Source organism: Canis aureus, chromosome 16 (assembly GCF_053574225.1).
Source record: "Canis aureus isolate CA01 chromosome 16, VMU_Caureus_v.1.0, whole genome shotgun sequence".
NCBI lineage: Eukaryota > Metazoa > Chordata > Mammalia > Carnivora > Canidae > Canis > Canis aureus.
The window spans coordinates 27,503,322-27,524,894 of NC_135626.1; the positions used below are offsets into that span (position 1 = coordinate 27,503,322).

A 21,573-nucleotide genomic window follows, 5' to 3' on the forward strand; every position below is an offset into this window, starting at 1 on the left:
AAGAGGCAGAGACATAGGCAGAGGGAGAAGCAGGCTCCATGCACCGGGAGCCCGATGTGGGACTCGATCCCGGGTCTCCAGAATCGCACCCTGGGCCAAAGGCAGGCGCCAAACCGCTGCGCCACCCAGGGATCCCTAAAGATATTTTTCTAGGAGAAGCTTCCCATTATCTATTATTTGGTTACCTACTATTATAGTTCATAAAGAAGAAACAGGATTTGTTCCTGTTATTTACCAATTTTCCTTATTATTTTCTGGAAGTGATCAACTGGGTTTTTTTAAAAATGTCATTATGAACTCAGAGATTTATACATATATAAGCTCTTTAAGTTGACTACTTTGTTACTTTGCTCTGACCCTTAAAGTCCCTAATGGTGACTCTAGTAGTTTCCTTTTACTCTAACATGGCAAGATGCTCTAGGCTCATCTCATACATTTCCTACTCCATATCTGGAATTGGCCATTTTATTCAAAGAGTCCTGATTCCTTTCAGTGGGGAAATGGTATTTCAAAACCAAACTACGAGGGATGCTTATTTATACCAAGTTGGTGACAGTTTCTAGGCCTCCTTAGTGGACAGAGGTAGGAAATACATAGATAAATATATGTGAGTATTTGTAAACAGGGATATCTGCATTTATTTATCTTAAATTTATTTAATATACTTTTATTTCTTAGAGCAGTTTTAAGTTAAACATCAAATTGAGTGATAAAGGCAGCCCCCGTGGCTCAGCGGTTTAACGCCACCTTCAGCCCAGGGCGTGGTCCTGGAGACCCAGGATTGAGTCCCACCTTGGGCTCCTTGCATGGAGCCTGCTTCTCCTTCTGCCTATGTCTCTGCCTCTCCCTCTCTCTCTCTCAATCTCTGTCTCTCATGAATAAATAAATAAAATCTTTAAAAAAACAAAAAAAAAATTCAGGATTATAGTTTTTTGTTTTTTTTTTTTAACCTAATCTCCTATTACACCTGTGTTTCCTTCCACTCTAGAAATCCTACTTCTTTAATCTTTTGGAAGTTACAGAATTAGAATATCTCATATCCGCTCATATCAGTTACTCATTTGCTTTATTTTACCTGACAGACACAAATATCTCAGGATAGGAACTCTTAATTCTACTGTCAGTTTGATCATATACTACACTTTGTTTATCCCTTCATCTGTTGATTGACACTTGTGTTGCTTCTACCTCTTAGCCATAGTGAATAGTGCTGCTGTGAACAGACAGTGAGAGAAGCAGGCTCCATGCAGGGAGCCTGATGTGGGATTCGATCCTGGGACTCCGGGATCACGCCCTGAGCCAAAGGCAGACCTCAACTGCTGAGCTTCCCAGGCGTTCCTGTTCTCTGTTTCTTTGATAGTAGTCATTCTGATGGGCATGAGATGATAATTTGGTTTTGATTTATGCTTCCCTGTTGATTAGTAATATTGAGCATCTTTTCATATGCTTGTTGACCATTTGTATATCCTGTTTGGAGAAATGTATACTCCAGTCCTTTGCCCATTTGAAAATTTAGTTGTTGTTGAGTTGTGGAAGTTCTTTATATATTCTGAATATTGACCCCTTATTAGATACATGAGTTACATATATTTTCTCCCATTTCGTAGGTTCCTTTTGACATTTGATGCACAGAAGTTTTAAATTTTGATGTAGTTCAATTTGTCTGGTTTTGGCTTCATAGCCAGGAAATCCTTATCTAATTAAGATTTTGTTTATTCATGAGAGACATAGAAAGAGAGGCAGAGACACGGGCAGAGGGAGGAGAAGCAGGCTCCCGATGCAAGGAGCCCGATGCGGGACTCAATCCCAAGAATCTGGGATCACACCCTGAGCCAAAGGCAGACGCTCAACTGCTGAGCCACCCAGGCATCCCCTCCTTATCAAATTTAATGTCCTAAAGTTTCTGTTTTCTTTTAAAAGCTTTATAGTTTTAGGACTTACATTTAGATCTTTGATCCATTTTGAGTTAATTTTGTACATGAACTAGGGACCCAATTTCGTTTGCATGGAGCTATCTATCCAGTGTGATAAGGCAATCAAAAATAACTACTATGCCTTATTTTCTGAGAGATGTCCTAGCTTTGCCCTTCTTTGCTTTTATTATTTCTCTGCTATTTACTTTTTATTTCACTTTTAGCACTTTATTCATAATTTGAGACCTGTCTTGAAAGGTGCTTGTGTATTCATTTACAAGAGTTTAGAGTGACCTGACTGCATTTAATTCTCAGAGTTTTTAATGTAAGGCCTCCTTGTACTCCCATCGGTAATCCATTGAGCAGCCCATTCCATTTTCAGCTATTGTATTTGGTTTGGGAGGCTTTTCGGTGGCTAACTGCCATTTTGTGGTTTTCCTGTTATCTGGTTCATTAAATGCACCGTAGCATTAAGAAAGGAGAGGTCCTTTCTCCCATGCAGATGTTTATATCATACTAGTCTTAATGATTGTAATTGATGTATCTTTATCTGCTTGTATTTTGGGAATTGTAGAGATAATCTATCATCTGGTTTGTTATAAATGTTCTTGGTGAGCTTTTGGGTTTTCTGTCCAATTACTTTTGTTTTTGTGTTTTCTGTTTGGATTTAGAGAGTTATGTAAACTATGTTGCCATTGCTGCAATATTTTTTAAATCCTCTGCCTTATGAAAAATCTTAAAGCTAGTTTTTTGTTGTTGGAGCTGGCATGTACATAAGACAGTAAAACATTTTCCTTAAAATTATGATCAATAAAAAAGAAATTTCTAATATGAGCTGATAAAGATAAGGAGTAAAAATGTTTATTCCTTTTTCTTTATTCCAGGGGAATTGTTCTAGTAATATAATTTAGAAGAAAAAAGTTCAGTCATTAGAACAAGGATATCAATTTTTTATTATTTATTTATTTATTTATTTATTTATTTATTTATTTATAAGTAGGCTCCACACCCAGCATGGACTTGAACTTACAAATCTGAACTTCAGATGCTGAACTAACTGAGCCACCCAGGCACCCCAAATTATAACAACTTTTTTTTTACTGATTTTTAAAATGAGCATAATTTGTGATATAAATTATATTCCATAAAATTTACTAATTTTAGCAAGTTTTGACAAACAGTCATATGATGATTACCACAGTCAGGTTTTTATTACTCCCAAATGTTATCTGATTTGTCTTTTAAACTAATCCCTTCTTTCTCTCTTCCTAGCCCCTCTGTCAGTATAGTTTTGCTTTTCCAGAACATATAATGGGGTCATTGTGTGCAATGTGTAATTTTTTGTGTCATTTGATGATTCATTTATTTTTTAGTATTGAAGAATTACCTTGTCTAACCCTGAAAGCTTCCTCAAGACTTTTTGGAGCAAAGTAGCCTAGAAATGAAGGGGTTAATAAGTCATATCCCAAGAGATACTGGAGATAAATAATAAGAATCCTTTCCTCAGTCCTTACAGTCTGGTTGGTGAAACAAATGTTTATATATGTAGTTACAATGATGATAGTCATTAAAAAAGGTAGAAGTGGGCAAAGTACTGGAGAAACAGAGAAGGGAGTTAGTGTCTTTCTAAACATCTCTGTAATATAAATTTACACAACTTAATCTTCATACAGACTTTTTATATGGAATCCTAACATAGAGACGTTATATAGAAATTAGATTACTTTCAACATCAAGTGTTACCTTTTTTCTGTTTTACTCATTTTTTATCTTAAATATTGTTTTTTGTCTCCTACCTCGTAGGGGTTTTTTTTTCCGTATTTTTCTTTGGTGTTTCACTTTTCTTGGAGGCTGTATTGAAGAGTTTTGTATATGTTAGAACTCTTTTTTTTTTTTTTAAGATTTTATTTATTTATTCATGAGAGACACACAGAGAGAGAGGCAGAGACACAGGCAGAGGGAGAAGCAGGCTCCATGCAGGGAGCCTGATGTGGGACTTGATCCTGGGTCTCCAGGCTCAGGCCCTGGGCTGAAGGTGGCGCTAAACTGCTGAGCCACCAGGGCTGCCCGTATGTTAGAACTCTTAACTCTTATCATAGTTGTTGACAGTTTCCTTTGAAATGCCCTAATATTTTTGTGGGTTTTTTAATGTTGAAAATATTTAAATTGTTATAGACTCAAATCTGTTTTGTTTTTTTATTATCTCTGTCACTGCTTTTAAGCTTAGAAGTATTTCCCAGTCCAAATATGAGATATTAATCTGTGTTTGTTTCATTGTGGCTTAGTTTTTTACGTTTAAGTTGATCTAGAATTTGTATCTGTGTAACATCTCTCTCTTTTTTTATTTATTGAAGTATAGTTGACTCTTTCCTTTTTTTAAGGATGGAAATGGAGTTGTTCGTGGTTACTACTTGTCTGTGTTTCTGGAACTGTCAGCTGGCTTACCTGAAACTTCCAAGTAAGACATGTAATAAATAACAGTCTTAAGTGTGTCTTTACATACATTCCTCTTAGGATTTTTTATTAACTATTGTTAATTATTGTATGTCTGTTAAGATGTGTACTGATATTGAACCCCTGGCAGTTCTCAAACTCTATGCCTTTAAGGACTCTTGATACTCTTAAATTTTAATGTAAACCCCAAGGAGGGGTGTGTGTGTGTGTGTGTGTGTGCGCGCGCGCGTGCATGTGTGCATGTTTTAACAGATTCTATCTGTTGATATTTTCTGAGTTAGAGATTCAAACTGAGAAAACTTAAAAATTTTTTTGACTTTAAAAAATTTTATATGTTCACTTAAAAATAATAACCTATTGCATACTAACATAAATAACATTCTTGTGAAAGATACCTATTTTTCTAAAGCAAAATAATACTTGGCAAGAAAATGTATGGCATTAAGAAAGACAACTGGATCCTCACATTGGCTTCTATTCATTTTTGTTGCAATAAGTTATTTTGGTTGCAGCAAATGTTTAAAATCTAGCCTCACAGATTTTGAATATCATGGGTAGTTAGTTGGGAAAAGCGGTTTTTTGATGAGGTACAATTCATATACTATAATATTAACCTTACAAATAAGTGCATAGAGCAGCCCTGGTAGCGCAGCAGTTTAGCGCCACCTGCAGCCAAGGGCGTGATCCTGGAGACCCTGGATCGGGTCCCACGTCGGGCTCTCTGCGTGGAGCCTGCTTCTCCCTCTGCCTGTGTCCCTGTCCCTCTCTCTCTCTCTCTCTCTGCATCTCTATGAATAAATAAATAAAATCTTTAAAGAAAAAAAAAACAAAAAAGTGCATAATTCAGTAGATTTTAGTATATCCAGTGAGTGCTATAACTAACACTGATACTTAATTTCAGAACATTTTCATCACTCCATGAAGAGACCCATTAGCCGTCACATCCCATTTCCCCTTCTCCCCAGTTCTTGGAAACCTTTATAATCTACTTTTTGCTAAAGGAACATTTAGAAAAGCAGTTTTAGATAATTGTGAATTATTTTTGATATTACACAGAAGTTGAACAAATTGTATTCATTAAGTGTAATTTGTAATGTGGAATCTAGAGTCATGTCAGTGAATTTTATTTTACTCTATTGCACTAAAATGTGTTGGTTTGGTATGAGATGTCTGTTTCTAGCTATAATAGAGTGTAATGAAAGATAACCCTTTCTGCTGCAACAACCAAATAAAGAAGAAAAGCAACATTTTCTAGATAATGGACGTTAGGCAACAAATGAAAGTTACTTAGCGATAAGAAATAGACAAATAAGCTGTGTGATTGCCTCAGCTTACCACCTTGAAAGAGTTTTTATTAGGCCATAACATAGGGAGGGAGAACTGAGGTAGATTCCGACAGATTCCCTGAATTTGAGGAGGTAGTGCTGAGTGTCCAGGAATACTAGTGCAACTAGAATGTATTGGATAGAATTCCAGAAAGAGATCTGCACAGAGAACTCCAGAGATGTGTGGAGGATTCCCTTAAGTATTCACAGAGTACTGATCAGAGCATATGTGTGAGGAAACTCCCTGAGGTTGGGGAAAGAACCATCTGAAAGATTAAAGGGAGTGGTGCCTGGTGCTCATAAAGGGCAATAACTATGTTGTTCTCACTACTGTAGTGGAGAAACTTATAATTCATGGGGCACTAAGTAAAGTATTCAGGAAATTTTTGCTTCAGTAGTGGAGAACAATTAGTCCTAGACTGAGCAGTGCTCCCAACCCATTAACAGATAAAAGAATAAAAGAAGGACCTGAAAGGATCAGATTGTTTCCAGGTAACGAATCTGCATCCCAGAGCAAAGCTCAAGAAAATTTATAAGGTCAAAATTTATCCTGCATCCATCAAAATCAGATTTACAATACCTTTTCAGTCAAGGATTAATTGACATGTAAAGAGACAGGAAAACATAATAATAATGGGGAGAATAATTATTCAAAATTGAGCAAGAACTATTTTTCTTCATTTGGGTTATTTCTATTGATGTTTTATGAATTAGAAATTAAAGCAAATTAATTTTTATTAGTTCCCTTAAAAATAAACCTTTTAATATATTTTATTCTAAAGCAAAATAATTGATGAGAAAACTTGTATTGTTTTGCTTTTTTTTTTTTTTTTTTTTTTTTAATGATAGTCACAGAGAGAGAGGCAGAGACAGGCAGAGGGAGAAGCAGGCTCCATGCACCGGGAGCCCAACGTGGGATTCGATCCCGGCTCTCCAGAATCGCGCCCTGGGCCAAAGGCAGGCGCTAAACCACTGTGCCACCCAGGGATCCCTGTTTTGCATTTTTTGAAGTCTGTAGGTCTTAAAAAAGACAATTATATTCTTAGGAGAAAAACCATTTAAGACAATTTTTATAATTTTTCCATTTTTTCAAAAGTTGAGTAGAGATATGAAAGATGTAAAAGAGGGCAGCCCCGGTGGCTCAGCGGTTTAGCACCGCCTTCAGCCCAGGGCCTAATCCTGGAGACCCAGGATCGAGTTCCACGTCGGGCTCCCTGCATGGAGCCTGCTTCTCCCTCTGCCTGTGTCTCTACCTCTCGCGCTCGCGCTCTCTTTCTCTCTCTCTCTCTCTGAATAAATAAATAAATCTTAAAAAAAAGAAAGATGTAAAAGATTCAGATTGAACTTCTTGAAAATATCTGAGATAAAAAGAACACTGGGTAACATGAACCATAAATTACGTATTGCAAAAGAAAAGATTAATGAGCTTGAAGGCACAGCAGTAGAAACTGTCCGAAATGAATTTTAAAACAATAGAACATCTTAAAGCAGCTTAATGTGTAGATAATGAAAAGTCCTCAAACAAGGGGATGGGAAGAAAACAATGGTGAAAGTTTCCCAAACTTTTATTCTTTTTTAAGATTTATTTATTCATGAGACACAGAGGCAGGCAGAGGGAGAAGCAAGCTCCCCACGGGGAGCCCGATGTGGGACTCAATCCCAGATCCTGGGATCATGCCTTGAGCCAAAGGCAGACTAACTGCTGAGCCACCCAGGCATCCTAGTTTCCCAAACTTCATGAATACTTGAACATGCTCAGGAAGCTCAGTCAACTACAAGTGCATGAAACATGAAGAAAACACCAAAGCACATCATATTCAAACTGCTCAAAACCAAAGATAAACAAAGAATCTTAAACTGATAGTGAAAAAAATATATAGAGGTACAAAGATAAGGATGAAATTCGATTTGTCACTGGAAAGAATACAAGTGAAATGATAGAGCAACATCTTGAAAGAGTTAAAGGAAAAATCTCAACCTAGAATTCTGTATTCAGCAAAAATATCTTTTTAAAAATAAAGGTGAAATAAAGGCATTTTCATGCCTAGACTATATGAAATATTTTTTGTATATATTTTTTATTCATGAGCGACAGAAAGAGAGAGAGGCAGAGACACAGGCAGAGGGAGAAGTAGGCTCCATGCAGGGAGCCCGACGCGGAACTCGATCCCAGGTCTCCAGGATCAGGCCCTGGGCCAAAGGTGGCGCTAAACCGCTGGGCCACCCAGGCTACCCTAGACTATATGAAATATTAAAGCACATGCTTTAGATAGAAGTAAAAATAATACCAGTTGGGACTTCTGAATCTAAACAAAGGAATAAAGACTACCAGAATTGGAAATTGCATGGGTAAATTAAAATATGTCCATTATGAAAATAACTTTAAATGACAATTGGCTGTTTAAACATGGATAACATTGTATTTTGAAATCTATAACATATGTAGAAGTACATAACAGAAGTATAAAGGCCAAAAGAATAGAGAATGGAAATAGAAGTTTCTGACATTCTATGTGAAGTGATACAGTAACAAATCTAGATTCTGATTATTTTAAAGATATATACTATTTTTTTTTAAGATTTTATTTATTTATGAGAGAGGCAGAGATACAGGCAGAGGATGAAGCAGGCTCCCCATGGAGAGCCCAGTGCAGGACTTGATCCCAGGTCTCTGAGATCACGACAGCCAAAGGCAAATGCTCAACTACTGAGCCACCCAGGTGTCCCAAAGATATATACTGTTGTGCAATAAATTAGCACAAACATGGCAACTTAAAATAATAGACATTGTTTTCCATCATTCTTCTGGAGGCCAGAAATCTAAAACCTATTGTTAGCTCCAAATCAGGTTTTCAGTACTGTTGTAGTAGTTCCAGAGACATGAGGGGAAAATCCATTCCTTGACTTAGTTTCTGGGGTTGCCAGCATTCTTTGGCTTGTGACCATATCACTTCCATTTTTGCATTTGATCACAATGCCTTCTCTCTCTCCCTCTCTCCCTCTCTTTCTCTCTCCCTTCTCCCTCTCTTTCTCCTTTCTTTTTTTTTTTTTTTTCTCTCTGTCAGGTCTTTCTCTGCTTTCCTTTTAAGATGACACTCATGATTACATATAGAGTCCATATGGATTATCTAGAGTAGTTCCCTTACCTGCAGATCCTTAGCTTAATCACAGCTTCATGCTCCCCCCCTTTTTTTTTTGTTATAAAAGGTAACAACAGCACATTCCAATGATTAGGATGTGACTGTCTTGGGGTGGAGGTTAATATTCAGCCTACCACAACTATAAACTGTAAAGTCACTACTAAAATGCAAAGACATATAACTAATAAAGCAACAAAGAGGATAAAATGGAATTATAAACAAATACTTAAAGAAGACAGAAAAAGTTCATAGGTAATAAAAGAACAGATGGGGCGAATACCAAAATGTATTCATGTAAATGGTCTAAACACCCAGTTAAAAGGTAGAGATTCTCCTATAGGCTAAAAAAGCAAAACTCAAGTTTATGTTACCCACAAGAAACACACTTTAAATATAAAGATATATCGTACTAGTACTAGTCAAACATAGATTAGATTTCAAAGCAAATATTACCAGAGATAAGGAGGTTTATTTCATAGTGATATAAAGTTCAGTTAATGAAGAAGACATATAAAAATTCTTAACATTTACTTATGTAATTATGCCCCAGAAACAGATCTTCAAAATACATGGAGCAAAACCTAATAGAAATACAAGGGGAGGGATCCCTGGGTGGGATAATAAATTTTAAAATAAATTAATATTTAAAATAAAATAAATAAATTTTTAAAAAATTAAAAAAAATACAAGGGGAAATAGACAAAAGCTTTTCTCTTATTCAGTATTATAAGTGGGCAGAAAATCGTCAGGAATGTGCATGTGAACAGTATCACCCACCCTGTCCTGTTTGACAATTATAGACTGTCCAAACAGTAGCAGAAGTGCACACAGATTATTTATCAAGATAGACCATATTCTGAGATATAAAACGTATCTCTGTAAATTCAAAAGGATTCAACACATTCAAATTATGTTCTCTTGCCATTGTGGAATCAATTTAGATATTAACATATTTTGAAAATCTGAAATATGTGGAAGTTAAGTAAAACATTTCTAAATAACTAGATCAAAGAGGCAATCAACAAGGGATGCCTGGATGGCTTACGGGTTGAGCATCTGCCTTTGGCTCAGGGCATGATCCCAGGGTCCTGGGATTGAGCCCCTCATCAGGCTCCCTGCAGGGAGCCTGCTTCTCCCTCTGCCTGTGTCTCTGCCTCTCTCTGTGTCTCTCATGAATAGATAAATAAACTCTTTTAAAAAAAAAAAGAAAAATCATAAGGGATTTTTAAAAGATATTTTGAACTGAATGAAAATGAAAACATTAGAATATGTAGTATGCTGCTAAAGCAATAAGTAGAGGGAAACTTATAGCAATATATGCCAATATACTGTGACCCTTGCACAACATGGATTTGAAGTGCAGGTTCATTTATATGCAGATTTTTTTTATAAATACAGTATATTACTATAAATGTATTTTCTTTTCCTTATGATTTTACCATTTTTTTCTCTATTTATTGTAAGACTATAGTAGTTAACATACCAAATACATGTAAATCAACTTAATGTTATTGGTAAGACCTCTCATCGACGATGGTCTATTACGTTTTCAGGGAATCAGAAGTCATAGTTCACCTACTATTCCTGCATTAAACAGTTTTGACTATGTGGGGAACAGTGTCCCTAACCCCTGTACTGTTCGAGGATCAGCTGTTAAATGAGAAACAGAAAGGTCTCAAATCAGTGATCTACCTTAAAAAATTAAAGAAAAGAGGTGCTTGGGTGCCTCAGTCAGTTAGGTGTCCAACTTGATTTAAGCTCAGGTCATAATTTCAGGGTTGTAAGATCAAGGCTCACTTCGGGCTTGTGCTCTGGGTATGGAGTCTGCTTAAGATTTTCTACCTTCCTCTTAAAAAAAAAAAAAAACTAGAGAAAACAAGTTAAATGGAAAGTAAGCTGGAAAAAAGAAATAATAAAGAACAAAACAATGAAATAAAAATTGAAAGAGCAATAGAGAAAATCACTGAAATCAAAACAAAAGGGCAGTCTGGGTGGTTCAGTGGTTTAGCGCTACCTTCAGCCCACGGCATAATCCTGGAGACCTGGGATCGAGTCTCAACGACGGGCTCCCTACAGGGAACCTGCTTCTCCCTCTGCATGTGTTTCTGCCCCCACCCCCTGCTTGCTCACTCTCTCTCTGCCTATCATGAATAAATAAATAAAATCTTAAAAAAAAAATCTAAATTTGATGACTAAACTTACATCATTGTAAGACTTATAATAAAGCTACATTACTAACTTAATATAGCATAGTATCAGCATAAGGATAGAAAAATTAATCAGTGGAATATACTTCGAGTCCAGAAATAAACCTACATTCATAAGAGCAGGTTTTTGATAAAGATGCAAAGGCTATGCTCTGGAGGGTGCATAATCTGATGCTTGGATATCTCTATGCAAAAAACATAAACTTGTATCCATACCTCATACTACATACATAAACTAACTGAAAATTGACTACAATCCTAGATTTAAATTCTAAAACAATAAAACTTATAGGAGAACATCTGTGACTTTGGGTTAGGCAATGATATTTTAGTTATAAACCAAAAGCACAATCTATAAAAGAACACATTTATTAGACTTCATGAAAACCATGAAGTTCTCTTCAAATTGCACAGACTTTTAGCCAGAATATATAAGGAACTCTCAAAACTCAACAATAAAAATAAACAAGCTCCCTTCCTCATGTGGTCAAAACATTTGTTATATACCTCACTAAGTAAGATATATTGATAGCAAAATAAGCCTATTTAGGGTGATTAATAGCATTAGTCATTAGGGAAATGGAAATTTACAAGCAATCTGATATCAGTATATCCTCTTGCATTTTTTATTAGGGAACTGGAAACATAATATAGATACCTCTATATCCCATTGGAATGGCTAAAATTAAAAGCTCCTACCAAGTTTTGATAAGAATATATACAAATTTGAGTTCTTGTGCATTCCTCCTGGAAATGTAAAATGATAAAAACCACTTTTGTAAAATTTAGTGATTTGTTAACAAGTTAAACATAAGCTTACTATATGACTCAGCTAAACTACTCCTAGACATTTACCCAAGAGAAAAGGAACTATATGTCCATACAAAGACTTTTACACAAATATTCATAGCATCTTTGTTTGTAATAGCCAAATAGAATCAACCTAATTTCATCAACAGGTGAATGAATAAATACATTTTGGTGTGTCCATATAGTGGAATACGACTCAGCAATAAAAACCAATGGACTGTTGATACCTGCAGCAACATGAATGCCTTTTAAATTGATTATTCATGAAAGAATAGACAGAAAAAGAGCCATGTATATGAGTCCACCTAGGTAAAACTCTAGAAAAATGCAGACTAATCTGTAGTAACAATGCAGATATACTACCATTTTCATCAAGAGAGTCTTGAAGTATCAGAAAGCTTTTTTTTTTTTTTAAGATTTTATTTATTTATTCATAGAGATGCAGAGAGAGAGAGAGGCAGAGACACAGGCAGAGGGAGAAGCAGGCTCCATGCAGAGAGCCCGACGTGGGACTCGATCCGGGGTCTCCAGGATCAAGCCCTGGGCTGCAGGCAGCGCTAAACTGCTGCGCCACCGGGGCTGCCCTATCAGAAAGCTTTTAAGCTCACATAGCACATACAGATTTTCCAGAACTTTATTATTATTATTTTAAAAGATTTTATTTATTCATGAGAGACACAGAGAAGCAGAGACAGGCAGAGGGAAAAGCAGACTCCCTGCAGGGAGCCTGATGTGGTAGTCAATCTGAGGACTCCGGGATCCTGAGCCAAAGGCAGATGCTTCTACCACCTGAACCACCCTGGCATCCCTTACTTACTTACTTACTTACTTACTTATTTTTTATTTGAATCCTTGTGTTTTGTCATTGGCAACCAATCCTGGCAATTTTTTCCTTAGTTGACTTCGTTCAGAAAATGTCTGCCGGGTATCTACAACTGATTAATCATTGTTTGTTGTTTTTTCATTTGATGTTTGACCGAAAAATGTGGCTAATGAACTTGCAACTCAGTTAAAGTTATTTTTCCAAGACAACTATTGTACATCACTTTGCAGCACAAGTACATTATGTATGTGTTTCCCATATTGTGTTAACAAGAGTTAAGGTTTAATAACAGTTAACAATTTTACTACTTCATCAGAGTTCCTAAGAGATACTGGTATTTTTTTTTCCCTGTCTGAAAGTGTGTGGCACCAAGTAATATAATGACTACTGGTATATTTTTAACTACCATTCTTCTGTACCATTAGTGCATGTGTCCACTTGAAAGAGGCAAACAATATTATGATAATAGTTTTGACATTTTGGATCCCTAAAAGAATCATATGGGGACTGACCCCCAGGGACACACAGACTATACTTTAACAAGGACGACACAGACTGACCTTAATGCAGAATATTCTTGTTACTACTGGTGAGTTAAACTATGAATAATGTTAGTAATATGGAAAGGATTCTGGTCTTTGAATTGTAAGTATGTTTTAGTTACAGCTCAGCTCCAAATGTCCTGTGTGATCTGAAACCATGGACTCACCTGTATTGTTACTAGAACAGCTAACTCCTAAATATATACTTTGCGCCAAGCACTGTGCTTTACATAACCCATTTTGCTTTACTACCATCTTATGAACTGTAGGTTATATTATTAGTCCTATTTCGCAGTTGGTAATACAGTGATGGCTTAGGTAAATTATTCACTCAAGATCAGCATTGTTTAACAGCAATCTGTTTTAAAACAGACTTTTATTCGGGGGGGGGGGTTGTCTCTGGTTTGTTCTTAACTACCAGGTTCTGTTTGATTCTCTGAAATCAGCCATTTTGGTTGGAACGTGGTTAATTGTGGGCAGAATCATAAGCAGCTCATACCATGAAATCTTGGGCCTCTCTTTGTCTCTTGAGTAAGGTATTTCTTGATCTACCTCTGTTTCTTGACTTGAGAAGTTTCTCCTTTTTCTCTCACTGATAGGTAGATTTTGTGACTTTTCTATTGCCTGTGGTACTGATTTCATCTCTGTGCTTTTATTGTTGACCATATACACTTAAGGAATTTAAAGTTCACATTATGTTACAAACAGCATAATGTTATCAGTGAAAATGAAATATTACTCTGGATACTAAGGTTGAAAAAAGATTAGGATTTCTATAGCTGTTAGAGATTATCTAACTACTTCAGTGAGACCTTTCTATTCTGATAAAATGATATCTTATTACCTGTTGATTCTCTTAACACTTCAGTAAGCCTAGACAAGTGTTTTGAATACTTATCATTAATATTAAAATATCATTCAATTATGGAATTCAGAGTTGAACAGTAGTTTAACTGCCAAAATACAGACTAAGATCTTAAATCATTGTATCATTATCTAGTAGATTTTAGTATCACCTGGGACACTGCAGAGATACTTTCATAATTTCATTATGTTTAAGAATCTCTCTACAGATGTGTGTTAAACATACACAAGTATAGGCTTTTGGAGAGATTTGCATATGAATGACATCCTGGAATTGACTTTTAATATAGTGCCTTGTTTTAGAGAAAGGAATTTCTTTGAGTTGCTTAAGAAAAGAGTTGAATTTTCCCTGGGAGAGTAAATGTAGTAATACTAAAATTTTTAAGTTAGCAGCTGTCATACTTATTTGGATCTTCAGTTTGATAGAAGGAAAGAATTTGTTAAAATATTCAAATTTAAGGTTGAGATGCTTTGTAAGTAATTTAACTTGGATTAATTCCCACATTTATTAAAAACACAGATCTGTATCCCATGATTCTAAAAAAGTCATGCTAGTAAAAGAATGATTTTTTTTTCAAACATATGGTTTTTCATACAGAGTTTTCACTTTTTTATATTGATTTTATTTTATTTTATTTTTTTAAATGATTATTATTATTATTTTTTAATTATTTATTTATTTATGATAGTCACAGAGAGAGAGAGAGAGGCAGAGACACAGGCAGAGGGAGAAGCAGGCTCCATGCACCGGGAGCCCGATGTGGGATTTGATCCTGGGTCTCCAGAATCGCGCCCTGGGCCAAAGGCAGGCGCCAAACCGCTGTGCCACCCAGGGATCCCTATATTGATTTTAAACTTTAATCTATTTTGATCCTGGATACATTTGACCATCTGCATTAATGTTCCCCTGCCACTCCCAGATTTTCAATATCCTTGATTGTTTCTCTGTGTGTTTCACTAATTTTAAAAATAGAAGTAGAAATTTCATTTTTTTAGAGGTGAAATTCATGTAATACATAGCTAACCATTTTAAAACATAACAGTTCAGGGGCACCTGTGTGGCTCAGTCAGTTAAGTGTTCTGCCTTGGGCTCAGGTCATGATCCCAGGGTCCTGGGATCGAACCCTCCATCAGGCTACTTATTCAGTGGAGAGCCTGCTCCCTCTGCCCTCCCTCCAAACCCGCTTGTGTTTTGTGTGTGTGTGTGTGTGTGTGTACACACATATATAAGTATATATGTATATATACATAATATATATACACACACACGTGTATGTCTCAAAATCTTTTTAAAAATAAAATATATAGTTCAGTGGAATTTAGTACATTTTCATTACATGCACAGCCATCACCACCTCTAATTTCAGAATGTTTTCATCACCCCAGAACACACCATACCCATTAAGTAAATGCTCCCTATTCCTTTCTTCCTCTGTTTGTGGATAACTACAACTCTTCTTTTTCTCTGTGTATTTGCCTGTTCTAGATTTTTTTTTTTTTTCATTTATTTATGATAGTCACACAGAGAGAGAGAGAGAGAGGCAGAGACATAGGCAGAGGGAGAAGCAGGCTCCATGCACCGGGAGCCTGATGTGGGATTCGATCCCGGGTCTCCAGGATCGCGCCCTGGGCCAAAGGCAGGCGCCAAACTGCTGCGCCACCCAGGGATCCCTGTTCTAGATTTTTCATATAAAAGATCCTTAATGGGACTTTTATGTTTGGCTTCTATACTTTTGTGTTTGGTGTTTTCAAGGTTCTCCCATGTTGAAGCATATCAGAACTTCATTCCTTTATATGACTAAATATTATCCCATTTTATTTATTTATCCCATTTTATTTACACACACACACACACACACACACTTCAATATGTTTACCCATTCATCTGTAGATGGACATTTATTTGGGTTGTATCCAACTTTTGGTTATTATGAATAATCCTGTTGAGATATTCGTGTACAGGTTTCATATGGGACATAATATTGTTACTTTTGAATAGATACCTATTTGTGGAATTACTGAGGTAAATGGTAATTCTGTGTTTATAATATTTTTGGGGAATTGCCAGGCTTTTCCATAGTGGCTGCACGAGAGTTCATATATCTTCACATCCTCATCAACTCTTAATAATTTTCCATTTTTTAAAAGATTTATTTATTTATTTATGAGAGGCACAGAGAGAGAGAGGCAGAGACATAGGCAGAGGGAGAAGCAGGCTCCCTGTAGGGAGCCCCATGTGGGATTTGATCCTGGATCCTGGGATCACACCCTGAGCCAAAGGCAGATGCCCAACTGCGAGCCACCCAAGCGTCCCAAATAATTTTCCATTTTTAATTATGTTTTAGAGACATCCCAGTGAGTATGAAGTACTATCTCATTGTGATTTTGATTTGCATTTCCTTAATGACCAGTGAAGTTGAACATCTTTTCATGTGCTTGTTGACCATTATGTATGTCTGGAGAAATGTCTATTCAAGTCCATTGCCTATTTTTATTTTTTTTTTTAAAGATTTTATTTATTTATTTATTTGAAAGAGCGAGTGAGCACATGCCATAAGTGGGACGGAGGGACAGAGAGAAGCAGACTATCCTGAGCCCCCTGGGATCATGACCCAGCTTGAAGGCAGACACTGAACCAACTGAGCCACCCAGGCGCCCCTCCACCTTGCCTATTATTAAATGGGGTGCTTGCTTTTTTATTGTTGAGTTATAGGAATTCTTTATATATTTTGAATGCCCCTTATCAGATTATTTGCATGATTTGACAGCAGTTTCTCCCGTTCTGTAGGTTTGTCCTTTTGTTACATGATTGGTGTGCCCTTGGCCCTTGGCTCTTGGTCCTGCCTTTTCGAAGAATGAAGAGGTAGGCCAGATGAAGAGTGATGGGCAGCAAAGCAAGTTTATTGAGTGATAGTACAAAGTTCCCAGAGAGGAAGGAAACCCAAGAGGGTTGCCATTTTGGCATTCAAATTTAGGGGTTTTTATAAGCTCTTTTGAGGAACACTTTTGAGTGTGGGCCCCTGTAGATTGGCCACTAAGGGGTGCCAGTCAGGGCTTGCATCATGCACCTGTCTACCTATCAGGTTACTGTTCATGTGTAGTGGTTGGGTATTTGGGCTGACATCTGAAGACTAACTGCCTCAACTTGTGATGGAGACCAGTGTTTTATGGTTAATTGTTTTTGTTTCAGGATGTTTTGCAAAAATCACTTCTACAGAGGCTGCAAGACAGGATTCTATTATGGCCTTGTCTAAGCCATAAAACAGGATGCTAGTGCGGTTTTCTCTTAGCAGTCCTGGCTTCCTGTTTTTGTTTGTTTGTTTGTTTTGTTTTTTGAGGACCCTAGCCCTGACTACCTAAGTGTCCAATTGATCTCTAACACTTCTGCTTTCTTGATGATGTCTTTTGATGTACAACATTTTAAATTTTGTGAAGTTCAAGTTAACTGTTTTTCCTTTTGTTGCTCATACTTTTAAAATCAAATCTAAGAATGTATTGCTAAATTTAGTCGATTCATGAAGATTTATCCCTGTAAAAAAAAAAAAAAAAAAAAAAAAAAGATTTATCCCTGTGTTTTCTTTTAAGAGTTTTATAGTTTTAAGCCCTTATATTTAGGTCATTGCTCCATTTTGAGTTAATTTTTATATATGGAATTAGTTAAAGGTCCAGCTTCACTCTTTTGCAGGTATCTATTCACTTTTCTCAGCACCATTTTTGTTGAAGAGACTTTGTCTTCCCCATTGAATGATCTTGGGACCCTTGTTAGAAAAATGTGCATGGATATTTGGGTTTATTTCTGGACATTTAATGGTATCTTTTATACTATACAGCTTGGCTTCATTACTTAAAATCGAAGTGGACAAAATATCACAGCTTACATATTGATTAGTTCTTTGTACCACCAATATTCATAATGTATTTTGAATGATACGAATATAAAAACCATTTAACAATTCTTAAATTTTTACATCTGATATTTGTAGGTAAAGAGCTACAATCTTTTCCCCTTGCTTTTGCCAGCAAAAATAGCAGGTTGTAAGCAATTCTGTTTTTCTTTTAAAAATGTCTCTCCACCAGGAAGGGAAACTTTATGGCTACTGTTGAGTGTTCCTTCTGGTTATCTTTATTTTTTCACTTTTCTGTCTTTAAAAAACAGTATTTTTCTAGTAAAAATGAGTTTGAAGACTTTGGCGTTTAGTATAAGTTATGGAAGTCTGAGTGTATTAGATTTTTTAATGTATACTTATTTTCAGAAAATTTTGTAGGCTTGAATTTCTGAATACACAATTTATTCAAACTTGAATTGGAAAAATACAGTATTTAAAAATTTATTATTTATAATTTAATGGTTATGAACCTCAGTGGAAATGGCAGAATCTTTATATGTGAAGAAATATAAGTAATGAGTATATGGAAAAATATATAGCTTTGCTAAAACAAAAGTAACTTTGAAAGTACTGTTTTATGCAGAATTTGTTTTCTGATGCTATTTTATACCTGCTATATTGGTAAACATTTTTAAGAGGTAAAAAGAACATAGTGCCAATCATGTTGTGGTAGCCCATTCCCAAAACTAGGGCCTTTATAAATGATGCAGTCATTTCTGAAAGAAATGTAACTATACATGCCAGTTTCTTCACAGGTAATAACTTCATGACCTACTTAATGTTTTGATATGTCTGTCTTCTCTTCTTGTTTATTAACTCTGTATTAATAGTTTGCTCTTCAATTTTAGATATGAGTATCGTGTAGAGATGGTTCATCAGTCCTGCAATGATCCTACCAAGAATATCATTCGAGAATTTGCATCTGACTTTGAAGTTGGAGAATGCTGGGGTTATAATAGATTTTTCCGTTTGGATTTACTTGCAAATGAAGGATACTTGAATCGACAAAATGATACAGTGATTTTAAGGTAATAGGAAACATTTTAATATTGTTGTTTTTATCATGAGGGAATAATGTTATCAGAACTTTATTTTAGAGTTCATTTATTTGGGGTGCCTTTATTTTAGAGTTCATTTACTTAGGGCTCGGTTAAGCGTCCAACTCTTGATTTTTGGCTCAGGTCATAATCTCAGGGTCGTGAGATCAAGCTTGCACAACGTGGAGCCTGTTTAGGATTTTCTCCCTCTTCTGCCCCTCCCCCACCACTTGCATATGTGTCCACAATCTTTCAAAAAAAAAAGTTTATTCATTTAACAAAGATGAATATTGAAATTCATACTATGGTCTTATGTTTTTAACTGTTTTATTCCAAAAGTCCTGTGTAGTGAGTAATGTAACTTAGAAATGTGTTTGAGGGACGACTGGGTGGCTCAGCAGTTGAGCGTCTGCCTTTGGCTCGGGTCGTGATCCTGGAGTTCCAGGCATCAGGCTCCCGCATGGAGCCTGCTTCTCCCTCTTCCTGTGTCTCTGCCTCTCTCATGAATAAGTAAATCTTAAAAAAAAAAATGTTTTGAGATCTAGTTAGCAATTCCCTAAAAAGAAAACTACTACTTCCAATAAATAATGAAACATTTATTTACCTAGGGAACTTTTTGCAACCTCACCATTTGGAAATACAAAAATAGGGACCCCTGGGTGGCTCAATGGTTGAGGGTCTGCCTTTGGCTCAAGGCATGATCCTGGGAGTTCGGGATCGGGTCCTGTGTCGGGCTCCCTGCAGGGAGACTGCTTCTCCCTCTGCCTCTCTATGTCTTTCATGAATAAATAAATAAAATTTTTTTAAAAATTTATAAAAAAAAAAAGAAAAATACAAAAATAGTGACAGATCAACTGCTTATTTTGTTCACTTACATTTGGGTGACTGATTTTACAAGCTTAAATTCACAAAATAATTTTCAGTTTCTTCTTGACAAGAGCAAATTAAAAGTAAGGGAATAGAGATGAAAATTGATGAAAACTAAGTAATTGGTGTGTTATTTGCAAGAAAGGACAGTGTAAACACTATAAAACCACAGTGGTGGCCTTATTTAATGTTGGGGTATGCTTTACAAGTCAACATTTTGGAGCGTCATTACATGATGTTTTAATTTGATGATGAAAATTAGAACTTGAGTATTAAAAAAGTAGATTCAATTAATGGTTTGAACAGTGTCTAACAGTTTAAGAAGGTTCCATTAAAACAATTTTCTTTTTATTTATTTATTTATTTATTTATTTATTTATTTATTTATTTATTTATTTATTTATTTTATTGGTGTTCAGTTTACTAACATAGAGAATAACCCCCAGTGCCCGTCACCCATTCACTCCCACCCCCCGCCCTCCTCCCCTTCTACCACCCCTGGTTCGTTTCCCAGAGTTAGCAGTCTTTACGTTCTGTCTCCCTTTCTGATATTTCCCACACATTTCTTCTCCCTTCCCTTATTTTCCCTTTCACTATTATTTATATTCCCCAAATGAATGAGAACATATAATGTTTGTCCTTCTCCGACTGACTTACTTCACTCAGCATAATACCCTCCAGTTCCATCCACGTTGAAGCAAATGGTGGGTATTTGTCATTTCTAATAGCTGAGTAATATTCCATTGTATACATAAACCACATCTTCTTTATCCATTCATCTTTCGTTGGACACCGAGGCTCCTTCCACAGTTTGGCTATCGTGGCCATTGCTGCTAGAAACATCGGGGTGCAGGTGTCCCGGCGTTTCATTGCATTTGTATCTTTGGGGTAAATCCCCAACAGTGCAATTGCTGGGTCGTAGGGCAGGTCTATTTTTAACTGTTTGAGGAACCTCCACACAGTTTTCCAGAGTGGCTGCACCAGTTCACATTCCCACCAACAGTGTATGAGGGTTCCCTTTTCTCCGCATCCTCTCCAACATTTGTTGTTTCCTGCCTTGTTAATTTTCCCCATTCTCACTGGTGTGAGGTGGTATCTCATTGTAGTTTTGATTTGTATTTCCCTGATGGCAAGTGATGCAGAGCATTTTCTCATATGCATGTTGGCCATGTCTATGTCTTCCTCTGTGAGATTTCTGTTCATGTCTTTTGCCCATTTCATGATTGGATTGTTTGTTTCTTTGGTGTTGAGTTTAATAAGTTCTTTATAGATCTTGGAAACTAGCCCTTTATCTGATATGTCATTTGCAAATATCTTCTCCCATTCTGTAGGTTGTCTTTGAGTTTTGTTGACTGTATCCTTTGCTGTGCAAAAGCTTCTTATCTTGATGAAGTCCCAATAGTTCATTTTTGCTTTTGTTTCTTTTGCCTTCGTGGATGTTTCTTGCAAGAAGTTACTATGGCCGAGTTCAAAAAGGGTGTTGCCTGTGTTCTTCTCTAGGATTTTGATGGAATCTTGTCTCACATTTAGATCTTTCATCCATTTTGAGTTTATCTTTGTGTATGGTGCAAGAGAGTGGTCTAGTTTCATTCTTCTGCATGTGGATGTCCAGTTTTCCCAGCACCATTTATTGAAGAGACTGTCTTTCTTCCAATGGATAGTCTTTCCTCCTTTATCGAATATTAGTTGCCCATAAAGTTCAGG

General features: G+C 36.3%; 1 protein-coding gene across 6 annotated transcripts in view; it reads left to right on the forward strand.

The window, feature by feature from the left end:
- Window positions 1-21,573, forward strand: part of TRIM37 (tripartite motif containing 37) — a 120,527-nt gene that overhangs the window by 42,537 nt on the left and 56,417 nt on the right. For 4 of the 6 annotated variants that reach the window (XM_077852462.1, XM_077852465.1, XM_077852461.1 and 1 more), the window contains 3 exons: window positions 4,295-4,371; window positions 16,867-16,941; window positions 18,814-18,993. In XM_077852462.1, the coding sequence (XP_077708588.1) occupies window positions 4,295-4,371; window positions 16,867-16,941; window positions 18,814-18,993 (332 nt within the window). The remainder of the gene's footprint in view (window positions 1-4,294; window positions 4,372-16,866; window positions 16,942-18,813; window positions 18,994-21,573) is intronic. The other 2 variants (XM_077852463.1, XM_077852464.1) reach the window with 1 other exon arrangement.